The sequence below is a fragment of the Jaculus jaculus genome, chromosome 22, assembly GCF_020740685.1.
Source record: "Jaculus jaculus isolate mJacJac1 chromosome 22, mJacJac1.mat.Y.cur, whole genome shotgun sequence".
Lineage (NCBI taxonomy): Eukaryota > Metazoa > Chordata > Mammalia > Rodentia > Dipodidae > Jaculus > Jaculus jaculus.
Window position 1 is genome coordinate 1,220,532 of NC_059123.1, and position 18,423 is coordinate 1,238,954.

Sequence of the window (18,423 nt, forward strand, 5' to 3'; positions counted from 1 at the left end):
GAGGGCCTTGGACCACTTTTCTCCGGCCCAGGGCGGGTGTCAGGGTCCCACCCTGGGCACCTGCTGGGCGCGCAGACCCCCGTCTCCAACGCCGGGCCGGGGAGGCGCTGGCCAGATGTGGCGCTCATCTGGAGAGACGGATTGGGGGCCGGGGCCGTGAGCACAGCCGGGCACACCCGGCGGGACCCCGGCGGGTCCCTTCCCCAGCGTGCACGGAGCTCCCCCACTACCCCGGGACGCGGCGGCCCGGGCGGGCGGAGGCCAGGTGTCGGGCCCCGCCGGGTCCCGGGATTCCGGGGGGCGGAGGCGCGCGAGCGGGCATGCGCGGTGGGCGGAGGCGGCGGCGATGGCCCGGGGAGGCGGGGGCACGGCTGTTTATCTGCGGCTGGGCCGCGGCGGCGGAGCGCGGGGCGCCCGGGCGGGGAGCGCGGCCGCGTCATGCCCGAGCTCCGCCGCAGGCCCCCGCGCGCCCGGGCCCGGCCCGGGGAGGATGCGCTCGGCTCGGGGCCGGCCGGGCTGGCGGCGCGATGCCGGTGACGGGCGCGGAGCGCGGCGGGCTGGCTCGGGCCGGGGCCGCGGCGCTGCTGGCCGGGGCCGGCTGCCTGTGCCACTGCGGCTCGCTGCGCGGCGAGTTCGTGCACGACGACGTGTGGGCCATCGTGAACAACCCCGATGTGAGGCCCGGAGCCCCGCGGCGCTGGGCCGTCTTCGCCAACGACTTCTGGGGCAAGGGCCTGGCCGAGAACACCAGCCACAAGTCCTACCGGCCTCTGTGCGTCCTGTCCTTCAGGTGGGTGAGCGCCCGGCTCTGCGCCCCGGGGACCCCTCGCTGCCCGGCGCCGCCTCCAGGCTGTCTCCCGGGCTCCGTCTGGGTCCTTGCCGCCCCGCTCTCCATCCTCGCGGCTCTGCACCCCTGTGCCGTGGCTCTTCCCGGGCTCCGCCGGACTCTTGCCGACTTCTCCCGGCACCGTCCGAGGTCCTCCCTGCTCAGCCCCGGTCCTTCCCGCTCCGCCCCGGGGCCAGGCGGCTCTCCCAGGTGTCCCCGGTCCTCCCGGCTCTGTCCCGGGATCCCCCAGTTCTGCCCGCCCCGAGGTGTCCTCCCAGCTCTGTCTCGAGGGTCCCCTCCCGGCGCCTCCCAGCTCCCCCAGAGTCTGCGCTCCTGGCCGGCCGCCGCGCACCCGACCCTGCCGGGCTGGGTGCCCGCCCCGGCCCCGGACTCCGCAGGGTGACCACGCTTGCGAGTTGACAGTTTCTGGACGGATATCGCTCTGCTTTGCAGACGGGGCGATGGGGGACCCGCTTAGGGGACCGAGGAGGGTGCCGTGCGCCGCTGCCAGCCACGTGCAGTCTGGAAAGGACCAGGAAAGCAGACGGGGGGCGGGGGACCCCCGTGCCACTGAGCCGCGCCGCGGCCCGGAGCGCCCCAGGTCCAGGCTCTGCAGGAGCACGGGGACGCCGGAGAGGGCAGGTCGGGGGGTCCCGGGGTCCCGGGGTGAAATGCCCCGTCATGATTCAGCATTACTGGCGAGGATCGGTGGCGCACAGCAGGTGCGCGAAGGGTGGAGTCTGGAGTTTGGCTTTCGGTGGGCAGCGAGGGCTCGCGGGAGAGGTCCGGCTCAGGAGCCCGCGGACTGCCCCCGGTGCAACCTGGCCGCGCGTGTCAGGTCCAGTGCGCCCCACGCGGCTCGGTGGGCGTCCGTGGGAGGGAGGGAGGGAGCCCCGGCCACGGCTGCCCATCCCTGGGGCGGAGAAGCAGGGCGCGGGTCGCCGGACGGTGACGCGCCTGGGCCTGGCTGATTTGGGAAAGGAAACGTGTTCCTTGGCTACCGCTCCCGGGCTGTTCTCTGAATTCTTCCGTGAGAACTTTAGTGTTTCGGAGAGAGCGAGAAAAATACGCGACCGGCTCCGAAGAGGAGCGTTGACGGAAAACCTTGTCTCTCCGGGAAAGCTGTATCGGTTATCAAGAGGACCCAGGCGACCTTAGTGGCCGCACTGCGCAGCACTTCCAGTTTTCCAGTGTTGATTACGCTCTTCCTCAGACAGATCTGAATTTTTGCCGATAGACTGAGGTTGTTGACACACCTTTAAGGCGCGGAAGCCCACACCATCAGTCCAGTGCTTTTTTACAGCCTTGGAGCCCACCGGGGGTCACTGGCCAAGAGCAGTTTTCCATGTGAAAAGCTCAGGGTTGAAAGGCTGCACCCTCTCGGCCAGAGACCCAACAGTATTCAAGAGTTTGAAAGCAGCTTAGTGTCCAAGACCCCAAGTTCTTTGCATGTCACTTGCTGTAGGAGACACACTTTTTTTTTTAAAGGTTGACTTGGGAATCTAGTGGTGACTTGGAGAGTCAAAGGTGCTGCTGGGAGAAGCAACTCAGGAGTCTTTCTTTGCGTGGGCTTTGCTAGTGCCCTAGCAGGAAGCTGGAGGCTGTCGGTGACTTTAGACCTGCTTAACTTCTTTTTTCTTGAGAAGAGTTCTTCAACCTGTAGCCCAGGCTGGCCTGGATCTCACTGTGTAGCCCAGGATAGCATTAAATTCATAGTGATCCTCCTGTCACAGACTCCTGACAGCCAGGATTACAGGTGTGATTGATTACACGTCCAACTAGACCCATGTAAATTAATGCTAGAAGGAAATATGAAAACCTCACTGATTAGCTATTCAATATGAGCCAAGCACAGGCCTAGACACTTTACATAGATATGCCATTATGACTTTTATTCTAGATTGTCGATGAAACACAACTCAAGTGGCCTTTTAATGGTGACAACCATTTTAACTGTATCTGGTTCTCCTCTTGTTTTTCGAGGTAGGGTCTCACTCTAGCCCAGGCTGACCTGGAATTCACTCTGTAGTCTCAGCGTGGCCTTGAACTCACGGTGATGCTCCTACCTCTGCCTCCCAAATCCTGGGATTAAAGGCATGTGCCACCATGCCCAGCTTTAACTGTTATCTTAAATAATGTTTGAGCAAACAACTTTGAGACTTAAACTCATTTTTAAAGTTTTTGAGATAATCGTACATTCTTGCACAGTTATAAGTAATAATGTAGAGATCCGATGTCCATTCTGTTACAACCATAACATCTTGCAGAGCTATAGGACATCACCACAACCAGGAAATTGACATTGATTAAAAAAAAAAAAAAACTTCCACTCCCCCCCCCCAAGATTTTGCCAGCTTCACCTGTCATCCTTGTTTATTTTGGTAAGTGTGCACTGAGGTCTCTGCAGTTCATCATATGTACCAATTTCTGAGATTCCCAGTACATTCTAGAAACACAGAACAGTTCTACCGCAAGGATCCCTCTCCTTCCCATTGCATCAGTAAAACACCTACGCTACATCAAAGGGCTGATTTATAAGCCTCCTACCTGGTCCCTCATAACCACTAGCTCTCCGTCTGCATGTGGCTGTCACTTTGGAGTTCTGTTAAGTAGAGTCGGGCAGTATGTAATTCGTTGAGACTGGCTCCCTCCCCCACACTCTGCCTCTCTCTGGAATTTCAGGTTGTGCGTTTCTGGTTTGTTCTTTTAAATGCTACCCTACAGGTATACCACCGTTTATCCCTTCACTTGTTGACATCTGGGCTGTTTACTATCCCAGTTTTGGCTTGTTACAAACAAACTGCTATAAATATTCACTTGTGTGTTTCTGTGTCAACATGAGTTTTTATTTCTTTGGGGAAAATGCTCAGCAGTAAGTACAACTGTTGGATCATGTGATGGTCACGTGCTTAGTACTTTAGGAAACTGCCAAACTGCTTTCCAGACGTGCCTTTCAGCAGTGCGGGGGCCAGTGGGCTTCTTGCTTCCACGCCAGCCCTGGCCATGGCTTCCGTTGCGTTTCCTTCTCGTCGCTAGCCAGACAGGTGTGTGGTCTCTTCCTGCGTGTGGTTGTTTTTCACCATGGCTGATGACATTGAGCACCTTTCAGTATGATTGTTTGCCCTCTGTCACTCCTCTTTGGCAGATGGGCTCTTGGTCTTTTATCTGTTTTCAAGGTGGATTTTCTTTTTAAATGTTGAGTTTTGAGGTTCTTTTTATCTTCTATGTGTCCCATGCCAAGTTTGACATGGCGCACTTTTACTCTGGTGTCTTAGAGTCCCAGTCCAAAACTCAAACCTGTTTTGTAGTAAGGATATGTTTATTATCCCTGATGCATTGGATGTCTGACATACTGAGAGCTGGGAATTCCCTTAAGAGTAAACAAAAGTATTTAATTCTTGGGCTGTAAACGTGCTTACCTGTGTACTAATAAACAATGAATATTAAAGGTGCTTGCTTGTACAGAGCTCAGAGGGGCTACTCCCCAGGCAGCCCGGCCTTTATCGCGAAGGCTGAGCCTCAGAAACAGCTGTGTGTCCAACCTTCCTTGTAGATTCCTGCTCATCCTTGTTTTCCCACTTCCTGTGCAAACAGCCCACCTTCTGAGTTGGCACCCTGCTGGCCTTCGACTTCTGTTCCAGGTGCCCAAGCATGGCGTCAGGCTGTTTAACCCGCTGGTCTCATGGTGAACTGTCCAGCCTCCCTGGAAAATCCTTCTCTTAGGCCACCCCTGTGGTTCAGCTTTGCTGGCCAAGCCCTAAGTGACACAAATGGGTGGGTGTCTCTTTGTGTTCCTTGAGTGAATGTCGGATGCTGATGGATTTCTGTTGCTATCACTTTCATGTGCGGTCTTTGTAAAAACTATTTTATTTTTATTTATGGGGCGGGGAGAGAGAGAAAGAATGGGCGTGCTAGGGCCTCCTGACACTGCAAATGAACTCCAGACACATGTGCCACCTTGTGCATCGGGCTTACATGGGTTCTGGGAGGTTGAACCTAGGTCCTTAGGCTTCGCAGTGAAGTGCCTTAACTGCTAAGCCGTCTCTCTAGACCCATTAACCGTACTTGATTTTGCTTCTTTATCTTTGAAAATGTTTCCGATTGGTGTACCTTCATAGTGATGGGCTTCATAAACGTTTTCATCCAAGTTTACTGTGTACTTTGATCATATCCTCCCTTCATTCTTCCCCTTTCTCCTTGCTACTCCAGCTACTGGATTTCATGCCACATGCCTGTATATGTTCCTGTTTTCATGGACTACGTTCATGGATTTTTATGGGTCTATAAAAAATCCAGGATTCACAAATGAGAGAAAATATATGATACTTGTCTTTCCGAGTCTGGCTTGTTTTGCTTACTGTATCTCCAGTCACATCCATTTTCCTACAAACAACATCACGTGTGTCCCTCCCTGGCGTAACCTGCTTGTAGTTCTGCAATCCAAAGGAATGAATTAAGCTGCTTTGTAGGTACTGAGTGACAGGGGGCCAAAGCCCAGGGTGCCTACAACTCCCCCTTGAAAAATGGCCTTGAAAAATATCCTTTTCCCCTTTCCTCTCGGGAAGAGGCTCCTGTGGAAATTTCCATTCCGTTTATGAGCAGAGCCTGGCACAACGGAAAGAACCAATACTCTTTAGTGCTAAAGATGGAGAAACTAACACAAATTAAAGGACCTTAAGTTTTTGGCTTACCTTTCCATGTTTAGGCGATTAGATCGTTGTTTGCTACAAAGTTTTATTTTACTGAATACTTTTGATGGTAATATAAACCATAGGAGTGAAGTGGGTGGTTTAAATGTCAGAGCTAAAAAAATAGAATATCTTAATATGTGCAGCTGTGAGAACTTGCAGCATTTTCAGATTTGATTGCATCTTTTAGTCACAGCACTATGTCAACTATGAAAATAAGCAGTGGCTTCCATGCCCCAAACACGAAAGAGTTGGTGATCTGTTTTGGATCTGTTCCTTTGGACTTGGCCTCTTCCAGATTTCATTGTGAGACAGTTTGTTGCTCCAAAGGTGGCATTTCTTTTCTGTCTATTGTAGGCGACATTGAAGATGGCCTGGGATGCTTGACTAAATTATCTGGGGTGTTCAGTAATGGAAACAGATAAGGAAAAGTAGGACTAGAGGCAATAAAGATTTTTTTTTGTTGTTGTTGTTGTTTTGTTTTTCGAGGTAGGTTCTCACTCTGGCCCAGGCTGACCTGGAATTCACTATGTAGTCTCAGGCTGGCCTTGAACTCAAGGCGATCCTCCTACCTTTGCCTCCCGAGTGCTGGGATTAAAGGCGTGAGCCACCACACCCAGCGGCAATGAAGATTTTATGGAGAAAGAAATGGGGAAACGTCTTTGACAATTTTATAGTGAACGGAGAAGCCCCTGGAGGAGGGGTTGCGATCCTGCCCATACAGATAAGCCTGGACTACAGTCTGCTCATGTAGGTAGGATGGGAAAAGAGGAATCTATCTTTTGGGCCATAAGAGTTAGTCTTGCCAACAGATGTCTTCCCACATTCATATTCCCCCAGACTTGCCGTCCGTATCCATTCCATTTTAGCAGCTGAGGAGTGCTTGCTTGTGCCAAAGGAATGTCTCTTCTGACTACCTGCAGCCTTCTGCGTGTCTGACCCCTGCTTCCAGCTCTGACCCTCTGCGTGGACTGTGTTCCTCTGCGTGGAGCCAGCCACCGCAGGCTGGACCCTTGGCCCAAAGGCCTGTGCTCTGTGGTGTCCGTTGGAAAGCCCTTTTCAGAGCTCTGTGGGGGGTGGCTTTCCATGTCCAGCACCCTCTTGTGAGGGGGTCAAGTAACTTTGTTAGGCAGTTAGCCTGTGAGAGTGAAAAGACAGGAAGGGTGATCTCACTTCTGGTCTCTTGCCTAGTTCCCTAGACCTGAGCCCCTCCCTGGGAGGGAGGCATTTTTCTAAAATCCTGACATTGTGGTTGGTCAAGGCCAGCCCCCAGAACTTGGCATCCTGGCTGGCCTCTCCCCGAGACAGCCCCTAGCCTAGACCAATTGCTGTCCTTGTGGCTCAGCTGAGCCGGAAGGCAGGGCCCATCACCGTCAGGGTCTGAATGCGTTTACCAGGGGAAAGCAGCCTCTCGCGGCTGCCTGACCACTGGTGAGCCTCCAGCTTTTGGTGAGTTTCTTCTTGTCTCGATCTGGCTGGGCTGAGGCAAGAGGAGAACCCCTTAACCCCTTCTTCCCACATGCGCTCCTTACCCACTTCTGCCCCCTACATGGCTGGAGCTCTTTGAGCTTTCTTTTCTCTCCTCTCCATGGTTTTTCCAGGCTCACTACATAGGCTCTCAAGACACGTGGGTATTATTAATTCTCCTTTCTTGGTTCTATACTTCCCTAAATAAATATAATAACTTTAACAATTATATTTCTCCATCTTATTTTTTTTCCAATCCTTTGGTTATCATTAGACACAACCTAGTGTTTAGGGTTCAAGAACTTTCTTGAACCCCTGACATCCCGTTTCACACTGAAGCGTGACTTCCTTATGCTGGCCTTCCCGGCACCCTGGCATCCTGCTGTGGTTCACCTTTGCTTTTTCAGCCTACTCTGTCAGTCATCACAGTCAGACACCATGCCTGACACCAGCCTCAGGGAGGAAGGGCTTGTTTAGGTTCACGGTTTAGAGTGTGCACCCTGTGGTTGGCTGGCTCCATGGTTTTGGGGTCTGTGGTGAGGCAGTCAGAGGGCAGAGGACGTGGGAGGGAAGAGTGTCATGCTTCATGACAGTGAGGAAACAGAGAGTGAGTCTAGGAAAACGTAGAGCTCCCAGGAGCCCACTTTCCCAGCCAGGACCCAACTCCACATTCCTGTCACCTCTCAATAATACCAGCAAAGAGGGACACGATCAGAGATTAATCACTGATTAGTCAGTCTTATGACACCATAACTTCTTCTTTTTGGGGGGGGGTTTGAGGTAGGGTCTCAGGCTGACCTGGAATTCACTATGTAGTGTCAGGATGGCCTTGAACTCACAGCGATCCTCCTACCTCTGCCTCCCAAATGCTGGAATTAAAGGTGTGCACCAGATTCATAACATCTTTTTATTTATTTATTTGACAGACAAAGAGGGACAGAGAAAGATAGATAGATAGATAGATAGATAGATAGATAGATAGATAGATAGATAGAATGGGCACTCCAGGGCCTCCAGCCACTGCAAACAAACTCCAGATGCGTGCGCTCCCTTGTGCATCTGGCTAACATGGGTCCTAGGGAATCGAACCTGGGTCCTTCAGCCTTGCAGGTAAGTGCTTTAATGCTAAGCCATCCGTCCAGCTCCACAATAGCTTCTTAATGGGTTGATCTACCAACTGGGAATGAAACCTTCAACACGTGACCTTTGTTCCTGTCCAGACCTTAAGACCTTCTCTTGTCTTCATGTCCCTCATGGCCATCTGGCATGATTTTTGTTGATGGCTTTAGTGCTTCTCACTGTCCTGTGAGCTCCATGGAGCTGTCTCTAGCTCCTAAGAACTTGCCTGGCTGGCAACATAGGGTTTCAAGAATTACTGTTGAAAGAAAAGATAGATATTTTATTGTCAATGACAAATTCAGAAAAGAATACATGTATAAATTTTTATAAATGCTCAACTTTTTCAAGTACATTGTAAGGTGGGGGTGAGCCTTTCTGCAAGGAAGCCTGTTTGGTTTATGTCTTTTTTTTTGCCTGGAGCCAGATTTCCTTGGACACTGCAGAACTCAGGACACTCTCCTGGGGTTTTGAGTCCCAGAAGGTCAAGGGTGGCATTGGCTGTAGCTCTCTGTTGTAACATGCTCCGACTTTACCTAACTGGAGAGAATGACAATCTAGCTCCCCACCATCTTTCTCCCCTTGAGGGTACTGATATATAAATGAGTTACGGGGCGCATGCTGTAAATTTCAAGGCTGGCAACAGCAGTTGTACGTCAGAGGCAAATCCCGAAACTTTGCAGTAGGCTGTCTGTATTCTACCCCAAGTCCATCCCTGCTGCTGTGCTGTTTTCTGTTGGCAATGAACTTAAATAATGGAGCACAAGGCGCTTAAAGGGGCTGGAGAGGTGGCCTAGCGGTTAAGGCACTTGCCTGTGATGCCTCAGGACTCATGTTTGATGCTCCAGATCCCACGTAAGCCAGGTGCACAAAGGTGAGGCACGTGCAAGATCACACATGCCCACTAGGTGGCGCAAATGTCTGGAGTTTGATTGCAGTGGCTGAGGTCCTGGCACACCAATTCTCTTTCTCCTCTTTCTTTCTCTGATCTCTTAAAAAAAAAAAAAAAAAGGAACCGAGAGCACTTTGTCAAAGGAACTAGGAAAGGACTGTGGCTTCTTCCCCAGTGTTGTGGCTGAGATTGTTTGGTCTTTGTCTTCTGCTTCCTCAGAAGAACCTTCTTTCCAAATGTGGCAAATTTTCTCCTCTTCACAGCAGATTTCTGCATGCACCATGTGTGAGTCAGGAGTAGAGGACTTGTGGGAGGCTCCCTAGAGCGGATCAGGATGGAGGAGGCGGGCCATGCTGGGAAGATAAGCCATGATTAGAGAGCTGGGCCTCTGGACTGCATGGCATCCCCTGGTGAGAGGGTAAAGGGGGTTGGAGATCAAGTTCAGGTATCTCTGGCCAGTGAGTCAACCAGTCCTGCAACTCTAGCAGTTTCCTTGGAATTGAAACATCCCACCGGAGGCTGGTTAAGACTCAGGAAGAAACGAGCTTACAAGTTCACAAGGCCTCTCCCAAAGGTAGTGTTGGTAAGGGAGAGGAAGCTTCCCACGTGCAGGTCAGCAGCTTCTGTGAGCCATCACCTGTGCTGGCGTGGGCTTGCTGGTAATGCAGCTGCCCTTGAATCGTCCATGTTCCTGTCAGTGACTCCTCCTCATCATCCTGATGTAACCCCAGGAAGCTCACTGGTTTTCCTAGTTGGACTTTGGTAGAAGAGTGATTTTGAGGCTGGAGAGATGGTTTAGTGGTTAAGGCTCTTGCCTGCAAAGCCAAAGGACTCAGGTTCAGTTCCCTAGGACCCACATAAGTCAGCCTGATGCACAAGTGGCACATGCTTCTGGAGTTTGTTTACAGTGGTTGGAGGCCCTGGTGCACCTCTCTCTCAAAAATAAATAAATTAATTTAAAAAAGAAAAGTTGTTTTGGCCCATCATCGATGCAATGTCTGGGGTGAGTAGACATTTGCACCTGTGTCTGAAGTAAAGTTCACACAATACATGTTCATACAATGAAGTCTGATAAAAACCATGGGCATCAAGGCTTGCTGGAGCTTTCTTGCCTATAAGGCATGGATGTAACTGGATGGATGTGCTCCGTGAGGGCAGGACACATTTTTCTCAGGGCTTCCCGGTCCTCTTGCCCCAGCGTGGCTCTCTTCCTTTGGTCCTGATTCGTGTCCTTCGTGATCAAACTGTGATAGTGTCGTGACTCCCTTAATTTCATGAGTCAGTCTAGCACATGTGGAACCTGACAGTTGTGGACACCCAGATTTTGTAATCAGTCAGAGGCACAGGCGGTCTTGGGAACTCCTGAAGTTGTGGCTGAGATACAAGGAATTAACCTGGAAACAACAACCAAATGGAGTGCAAGGATGGCATCTTGGGGAAGACTTTGCCCACAGCCTGGGTTGTCTCCTGTAGCTCTCGACAGTTGGTGTTGGAATTGCATTGTGTCCAGGTGTCCCACTTACCTTACACCTTAAAAGAAAACAAATGCTGAAGTTGACCGTTACAATTAGAACTTAAGACATTTGGCATTGGGCTGATCTAGTTACTTGCTGATTCTCTTTTGAGAAATGTCTTCCTGAACTCACTTGTGACCTGTGGTCTTCCTGCCCTTCGCTTCCTTCCCTTTGTTTTGCCAGTGACCTTAGTGCTATTGAGACTCTCATAGATTACCACCCATCCTGTGGACTAGCCAGGCGCAGAGGGGCAGGCTGAGTCTTTGCCGGGGACCAGCCCCTCTGCGGCTCTGCTTGCTGGTGCCCGTCAGTGGCGGGTCAGCCCTTCAGTGATGCCGCGCTGGTGTCTCTGGTCTTGCGTGAGGTAGAAGGGGAGCAGCCGGAATGATGGAGGGCCAGAGGGATTCCTGAGCAGGAAGAGGAGCAGAAGCAGATGTTGGTACTAGTTGGTTGACTGATCTAAGAAGACCGCGGGAAGCAGTCCTAAGCATTTGAGAGCCGTACCAGTGGCAGGAGGGGGAAGAACCCACCAGAGGAAGATGGGCACGAGCCGTGGGCCAGCGCTAGGCCATGGACACCCACCAGGAAAATGTTGGGGAAACCATCTTTTGAGACATCAGAAATAATAGTAAAGGGTGTATGTTTAGTTTTATATTCCCTTTAGTGGAGCCTATCTCATGCCTGCCTTGGGAACGAATGGTGTATTACTGCAGAGGAGACGGGGTTTCTTGGGTAAGACTCCCTCACAAATCACCTGCCTTGAATCACTTGGCTTACCCAGGGCTCTGCCTCAGATCCACTGCCTCAGACTGTCTTGGAATGGGAGCTGGAAGTCACAGCTAAACCACGCTCAACAGGTGTTGAGTGAGCTTGGAAACGCGGGGACCCAGCGCAAGCCCGTGTGTAAGGAGGTCACTGTGACACGAGGGAGCTCACGGTAGGGGACATTTACCACAGGCTGCCAGCATGCATGCTCCTGGCAGGCCAGCGCCGTCCCTGAGAGGACAAGCTGGCATTGCCTTCTCGGAGGCATGGGCAGAGACGTTATTGATGCACCCACGGCCTGGAGAAACTGCATGACGGTTCCCTTCTGCAGGCTGATCGTGACGTATGTGTGGGGAAGCTGCCTGTGTTAGTGACTTTTCTTGTTGCTGGGAAAAATACCTGAAAAAAAATCAGTGTAAGGGAGGAAGGGTGTATTTTTACTTACACAGTTTGAGGTTGTAGGAGAAGGTACGGCAGCAGGGTGCTTGAGGTGGCGGGTGCCATCATGAGACAGCCTTGAATGCTGGTGATCTGCCAACTGTCTCCTTTTCCAAAATCTTTGTTTATTTATTTACAGAGAGAGAGAGGTGGGGGAGAGAGAACACACAGAGAGAATGGGTGCACCAGGACCTCTGAGCTACTGCAAAGGAACTCTAGCTGCATGCACCACTTTGTGCATTTGGCTTTACATGGGTTCTGGGGAATCGAACCTGGGTCTTAAAGCATGTGCCTTAATTGCTAAACCACCTCTCCAGCCTCACCCCACTCTTGAGTGGACATTTCTGGTTATCCAGGTACCTGATTTCATTTTAGATGTTTAAATGGATGCTGGCTGTGTTAGGGCAGGGTTCTCTAGAGGAACAGAGCCAGCAGAATCCACAAATATCATAAAAGAGTCTATTAAAGAGTGGCTTTAAGCCGGGCGTGGTGGTGCACGCCTTTAATCCCAGCACTTGGGAGGCAGAGATGGGAGGATCGCCGTGAGTTCGAGGCCACCCTGAGACTACACAGTGAATTCCAGGTCAGCCTGGGCTAGAGCGAGACCCTACCTCAAAAAAAAAAAAAAAATCAAATAAATAAATAAAGAGTGGCTTTACATGCCAGGAGCTGGGTGGTCAAGGAGTGGCCGACTGCATGCTGAGGCAGAAAACCTGGCCCACAGAGTTGAGACGGCTCAACAGTCCCAATCTCGCCCGAAAAGACTGGTTCCCAGGACACTTGCTTGTTTTCACTCACACTAGAAACAAAACCTGTTGGCAGCAGAGGCTGGCAGCAGCCAAGGAGGAAGAAGATGCGGAGGCAGGGAGCGTGGCCTTTCCCACGACCTCTTCGTGCATGGGACAGCCCTGGGGACAGTCCTCCCCCATCCCAGCTTTGAGGGTGGGCCTGCCCTCTGTCACTTCTTTCTGGAAATACCCTCACAGACAAATCCAGAGATGGCCCCTGGGTGATTCCATATTCCAGCAAGTTAACAATCAAGCCCAACACACTGGTTCAGATGCTGCTGCTCTGTGTGGTGTGTGTGTGTGTTTGTGGTGTGTGGATAAATGTGTGCATGGGTGCACATGCATGTGCGTGTGTGCACACGAAGGCTGGGCCTTGGCATTGAATGTCTCCTTTATCCAACTGATGCCTGGTCGTTCACTTGAACTCAGACCTTGGGGGCTCAGCTAGTCTGGCTGGCCAGCCTTTGTGGGAAGCTCGTCTCTGTCTCGTGTGCACTGGGATTACGGGCAGGTGGCCACGCCCACCCAGCATGTACATGGGTGCTGGGGCCTGAACTCGGGTCTTCAGGCTTGTGCGGTTATCTGCTGAGCCCACTCGCCAGCCCATGTTTTCTTTGAGCAGAAACCTCGTAGTATTTACACAGTGCACGGACACCTCAGTTACTAAAGAGTTCCCTCATCCAGTCAGCGTGTTCCCATTCTTTCATGTATAATCCTTTGCCCATTGGACACATGGGCACATCTCCCAGGAATACACTTCCTTATGTTTTCCTTCAAATAAAAGTAATTTTTACTGTTCTTAATTTTCCATTTGTGATAGTCGTATAGGTCCGAGAAACAATCGGCTTTTGTCTTATTAAAAGAAAAGCCATGTGTGTGCAATGTAAATAAGAGTCTTCTGTCCAGCACAGACTGTGGCCGTTGTACGCATTTATCTTATTGAAACAAGTGCTCAAGTATTCTGTGGAGCAAGGCTTGCCTGGGGTTGTCTGGTCTTCTAGTATTTCAAGAGAAACAAACAGAAAAGATAAGCTGGCAACTTTTATATGCACACATCTGCTTTTAAAATATTGGTACATGAGCTGGGTATGGTGGCACATGCGTTTAATCTTAGCACTTAAGAGGCAGAGGTAAGAGGATTGCTGTGAGTTCAAGGCCACCCTAAGACTACATAGTGAATTCCAGGTCAGCCTGGGCTAGAGTGAGACCCTACCTTGAAAAACATACATACATACATATATATATGCACACACACACACACACACACACCCACCCACACACATTTGAATAAAAGAGGGGCTGAAGAGATTGCTTAGCAGTTAATACACTTGTCTGCAAAGCCAAAACCCCCAGGTTCGATTCCCCAGGACCCACATAAGCCAGATGCGCAAGGTGGCACATGCATTTGGAGTTTGTTTGCCGTGGTTGAAGTCCCTGGTACGCCCAACCTGTCTCTCTGTATCTGCAGCTTTCTCACCATCCATAACTAAATAAATAAATAAAAATAAAGGAGACATACAGGTGAAACACAGGCATTTGCAGGTTGAACCTCACCCTTGGACAGCATATTAATTACTTTTCTCACTGCTGTTACAAGGCACCTGCCGAAGGCAACATAAGGAGTGGGGATTCATTTTGACTTAACTCCAAGAGGATGCGGCTCATCCTGGCAGGGCAGATGTGGTGGAAGGAGCACAAGGCAGCTGGTCACACTCAGGCCACCGTGCTGAAGCAGAGAGAGGTGCGTGCTGGCACTCAGCTCACTGGCTCCTTCCTGTACAGCCCAGGACTCGGCCCCTGGCATGACAGTGCTGGCCTTCGGACTGGGCCGTCCCACTCCAATTAACCTAACCTAGGAGCTCCCTCTCAGATTTGCCTGGAGGCTTGTTTCCTTGGTGATTCCAAGTCCCATCAAGTTGACCTTCTTATGATATCACTGGATCTTACTTTCCCCTCGGGGAGACTGAGAACAGGTGTGCTGTTTGAGTATTTCATTTGCCTCGTGGGTGGGGGGCACAGCCCTGAATTAGTGAAGACCAACCTCTGGAGTGTTCCTGTGCTTCTAGAAGCAGATCCTTGAGGGTAAGAGACCTAACTCCTGTATGCCCAGCCCGGGGGTGGGCTAGCTGCCTTTATCAGCAGCCTGAGGAAGAGGGAATGAGGAGAAGTTCAGCTGAAGCCATCAGTGAGCCTGCTCTACCTGCCATCACCTCTTGTCCCCTCTGCTCTGATGTTGCTGGGCTGCTGCTTTGTCCCTTGCGTACGGGTAATCATGGGCGCCTGTGTTGAACAGCAAAAACCAGCAACCCACGAACAAGGAGCACATTGTATGAGGAAAGGAGAAAGACGTCTCAGTTTTGGATGATCTTTAAACATTTGTTAAAGGAAGGGGTTTGGGGGCATGGCCTGCTGGACTCTGCTGATCCAGAACACACGCACACATGCACACGCACACATGCACACGCACACACACACACTGATCACATGAGAAATCATATTAACCCCCCGTTCCCTTCAACAGACCTGGGACCCTTAGTTACTGACTTGTCGTCATCAGCGCTGTGATCAGCATGTCTTATACATGTATGTTTGTTCTGAGTCGAGAGTCCAAACAGACCACTTAGGAAAAGAGCATAGCTTTCCATCAGTCAGCATCACTTAAAGGTTTCTTGTTAATATTGGCCATCTGGCTTGCTCAGGCCAAAGGTGACCAAGGTAGAAGAAACCTGTTCACATTACCTTAAGCAAGTGGATTGCAGGGTTAACCTTAGGGCAAGTCACAAGTAAGCAATTCAGCATCTCACAGCAATAATGTCACCAACGTTCTTTGTAAGGTCTGTAAGAAATATTCCCATAGTTCTTTCTCATAGTTCATTCCCATATTTCATTCCCACAGTTTGTTCTTTTTGATTTTTTTTAATATTTGTAATTTTCTATGAGAGAGAGAGAGAAGAAAGAAAATTGGTGTGTCAGGGCCTCCAGCCATTCCAGTAGAGCTGCGGATGCATGCACCACTTTGCGTGCATGTGTGACCTTGTGCGTCTGGCTTATGTGGGATCTGGAGATTTGAACATGGGTCCTTAGGCTTTGCAGGCAAGTGCCTTAACCATTAAACTAGCCCCACAGTTTGTTCCCCCCCTTTTTTTGAGGTAGGGTCTCGCTGTAGCCTAGGCTGACCTGGAATTCACTATGTAGTCTCAGGATGGCCTTGAACTCACTGCAATCTTCTAACCTCTGCCTCCTGAGTGCTGGGATTAAAGGTGTGCACCACCACACCCAGCCTCAGTTTGTTCTTTTAGTTAATCCCCACATTCATTCACTTATTCACTCCTTGCTTTATTCATTCACATACTTGTTCCTATAAATCTTTATTGTGTGGCAATGATGAATGATACATTGCACTAGACATTGGGTATGAAAACCACAAATAAGCAAATATCCTTTATTTCTTGCCCTCTGAAGATGCTGGAGTTTCTGCCATCAATCTTTCTCTTGTTGAGCACTCCTACCCCCCCAAACTGCCTTTCTGAGACTCCATTTCAGAGGCTCTTGTTCTTCCTAGAGCTCCTCAGTGCAAGTGGCCTGATGTTTGAGGAACACTTGGAAGCGTGTGGCTCTTGGCCCTCCTGCCCACTTTAAATCCTTGCATCTGGCAGGCTCTGCCAGGGTCAGAGCTCTGTCACTCCCGAGTCATGATCTGTTCAGGTCTTTCCATTTCTCCCACTCTACTGCTGATCCTTTATGAATGGGTGCCATGTCTTTTCTTACTAACTCTGTCTCATTCTGACATGTTGTAGGCTCTCAGTAAGCCCTGTTAGAGCTGGAAGAGTAAACAGTGTGACCTCCTGGTTCCCTGTCTTTCTGTGAGTTGGGGTGTCTACTTGGGTAGCTGGGACACATTTGCTTTTTGAGTTGAGGTAGCTCTTAGGCACTGCAGCTCAGCCTTCCAGCGTCCTTGCCTCTTCCCAGGCACAGGTGTGTTGTTATGGTGACATTCATCCTAGGCACAGGTGTGTGTTGTCATGGCGATATCCATTTTATAGCTTCATTTGGACTCTGGACCGAGCAGAGACAGTCCTACAATTCTGTGACACATACTGAAGTCTCAACCCAAGAAGGTGATGATTTACTGTCCCCATCCTGTGCTTGCTGCAGATCCACACATCTGTCTTGTGTGTGGATGGGACAGATGTTGAGAGTTGGATGAGTGCTTTTGTTCAAACAGAGCTGCGAAGCGCCTGTCACAGCCCCTCTCCTGTGAGTCATGAGGCGTGATTGGTTCACCCCTAATTTTGTGAATTCACACTGGCTCCCAGAATCTGAGATTCTTTTTTCTCTGTTCTTCAAATGTGACAGTTTGAAACTTCATAAACATCTTATATCAAGCAAATGTACTCTCCTTTTAGATTTTTATTAGTATATTGCCATTTTTATGAACAGTATTATGAGAGACATTATTTTGTGTGTGTGTGTTAGCTTTGAATTTATTTTCTTATGGAAAATTCCTGCAATTGGGATTTCCAGCCAGTAGGTATGCACTTTGTAAAGGCCTTAATATGCCTTACCAACCAGAAGATTTCTAACTTAGACACCTATCAACTATACATGATTTATTTCTTTTCTCTCATCATCATTACTAATGTGAACGTTTTTTTTTTTTTTAAAGAGAGTGAGAGAGAGAGAGAGAGAGAGAGAGAGAAGGAGAGAATGGGTGTGCCAGGGCCTCCAACCACTGTGAATGAACTCCAGATGCATGTGTTTCCTTGTGCATTTGGCTTACATGGGCCCTGGAGAGTCAAACTGGGATCCTTTGGCCTTGTAGGCAAACACCTTAACTGCTAAGCCATCCCTCCAGCCCATGAATGGATTTTAAATGAATGGTTTAGTTGGTCTGCTAAGCTTAGAAGAACTGTAAAGTCCACCCTAGGCTTGGGGCTGTAGGCACCCTTCGGTATAACCTTCTTGTAACTCTTCAGATGCCAGCTTTGTGATTTCCAAGAAGCTGGTCAGCACACATGGCTTCTCTTGAGCTGGAATATGACCATATTCTCCACCCATTCCTCTTCCCCTTGGGGAGACTGCTAATGACATCAAAGGATGTGCAGGCTCTTGGATTCTTGGCACGTAACTGGGTTGAGCCTTGCCCAGGCACAGTGGAGCTGGAGCCCACACAGGGCCTTTCGCTGAGCTGAGTGTCCTGTGCCATGATGATGTCAGGAGGGATGGACTGGCAGCTGTGGCGTCATGTGGACTCCTGGGCTGATTGAATCTTGGGATGCCTCGTTCTTTCTTTCTGTGGGTAAAAGCTGGGCCTCAGTCAGGTTGGTGTTTAGAATACGTGTGTGTCCTCTTCTAAAGTTGACTTGCACGCCTGGTTTGTTTTGACAAAGAGCCATATTGTGAGGTGGGATCAAAGGCACCGGGAGAAAGAGCCTGGGTGGTGGTTTTGGTGAGATGGACTAGAGGCCACATGGTCCCTGGCGATGCCAGTTCGTGTGCATGTGCTTATCCAAACAACCTTCCCTGGATGGGAGTCAGTTTCATTTGTTAGTTTGTTTTCTTTGAAGCAGGGTCTCACTTTGTAGCCCAGACTTTCCTTGAACTCACTATATAGTCCAAGTTGGCCCCAAACTCATAGCAATCCTTTTATCTCAGACCTTCTGGTACTGGGATTAGAGATGTGCATCACCCTACCCTGAAGGAGTTTTTTGTTTTTTTTTTTTTTAAAAAAAAAAACCATAGACTTATTTCAGGACCATTGTACTTGGTTTTTAAATGTAAGGCAGCCTTTAGAAGTATCTGTCCTCTATTTTTGCTCTGTGAAAGTATGTTTTTTGCAATGTTGAACACCTGATTTCCTTTCTGCCTATCATATTCTTTTTTGTTTCTTTGCCATAGTTTTAACAGTGAAATTCTGAGATTGGGGTGG

General features: G+C 50.1%; 1 protein-coding gene across 1 annotated transcript in view; it reads left to right on the forward strand.

Annotated features, from left to right (window-relative positions):
- The first annotated feature begins 527 nt into the window (after positions 1-527).
- Positions 528-18,423, forward strand: part of Tmtc1 (transmembrane O-mannosyltransferase targeting cadherins 1) — a 189,634-nt gene continuing 171,738 nt past the window's right edge. The window contains exon 1 of the mRNA XM_004664370.2: positions 528-790. Within this exon, the coding sequence (XP_004664427.2) occupies positions 528-790 (263 nt within the window). The remainder of the gene's footprint in view (positions 791-18,423) is intronic.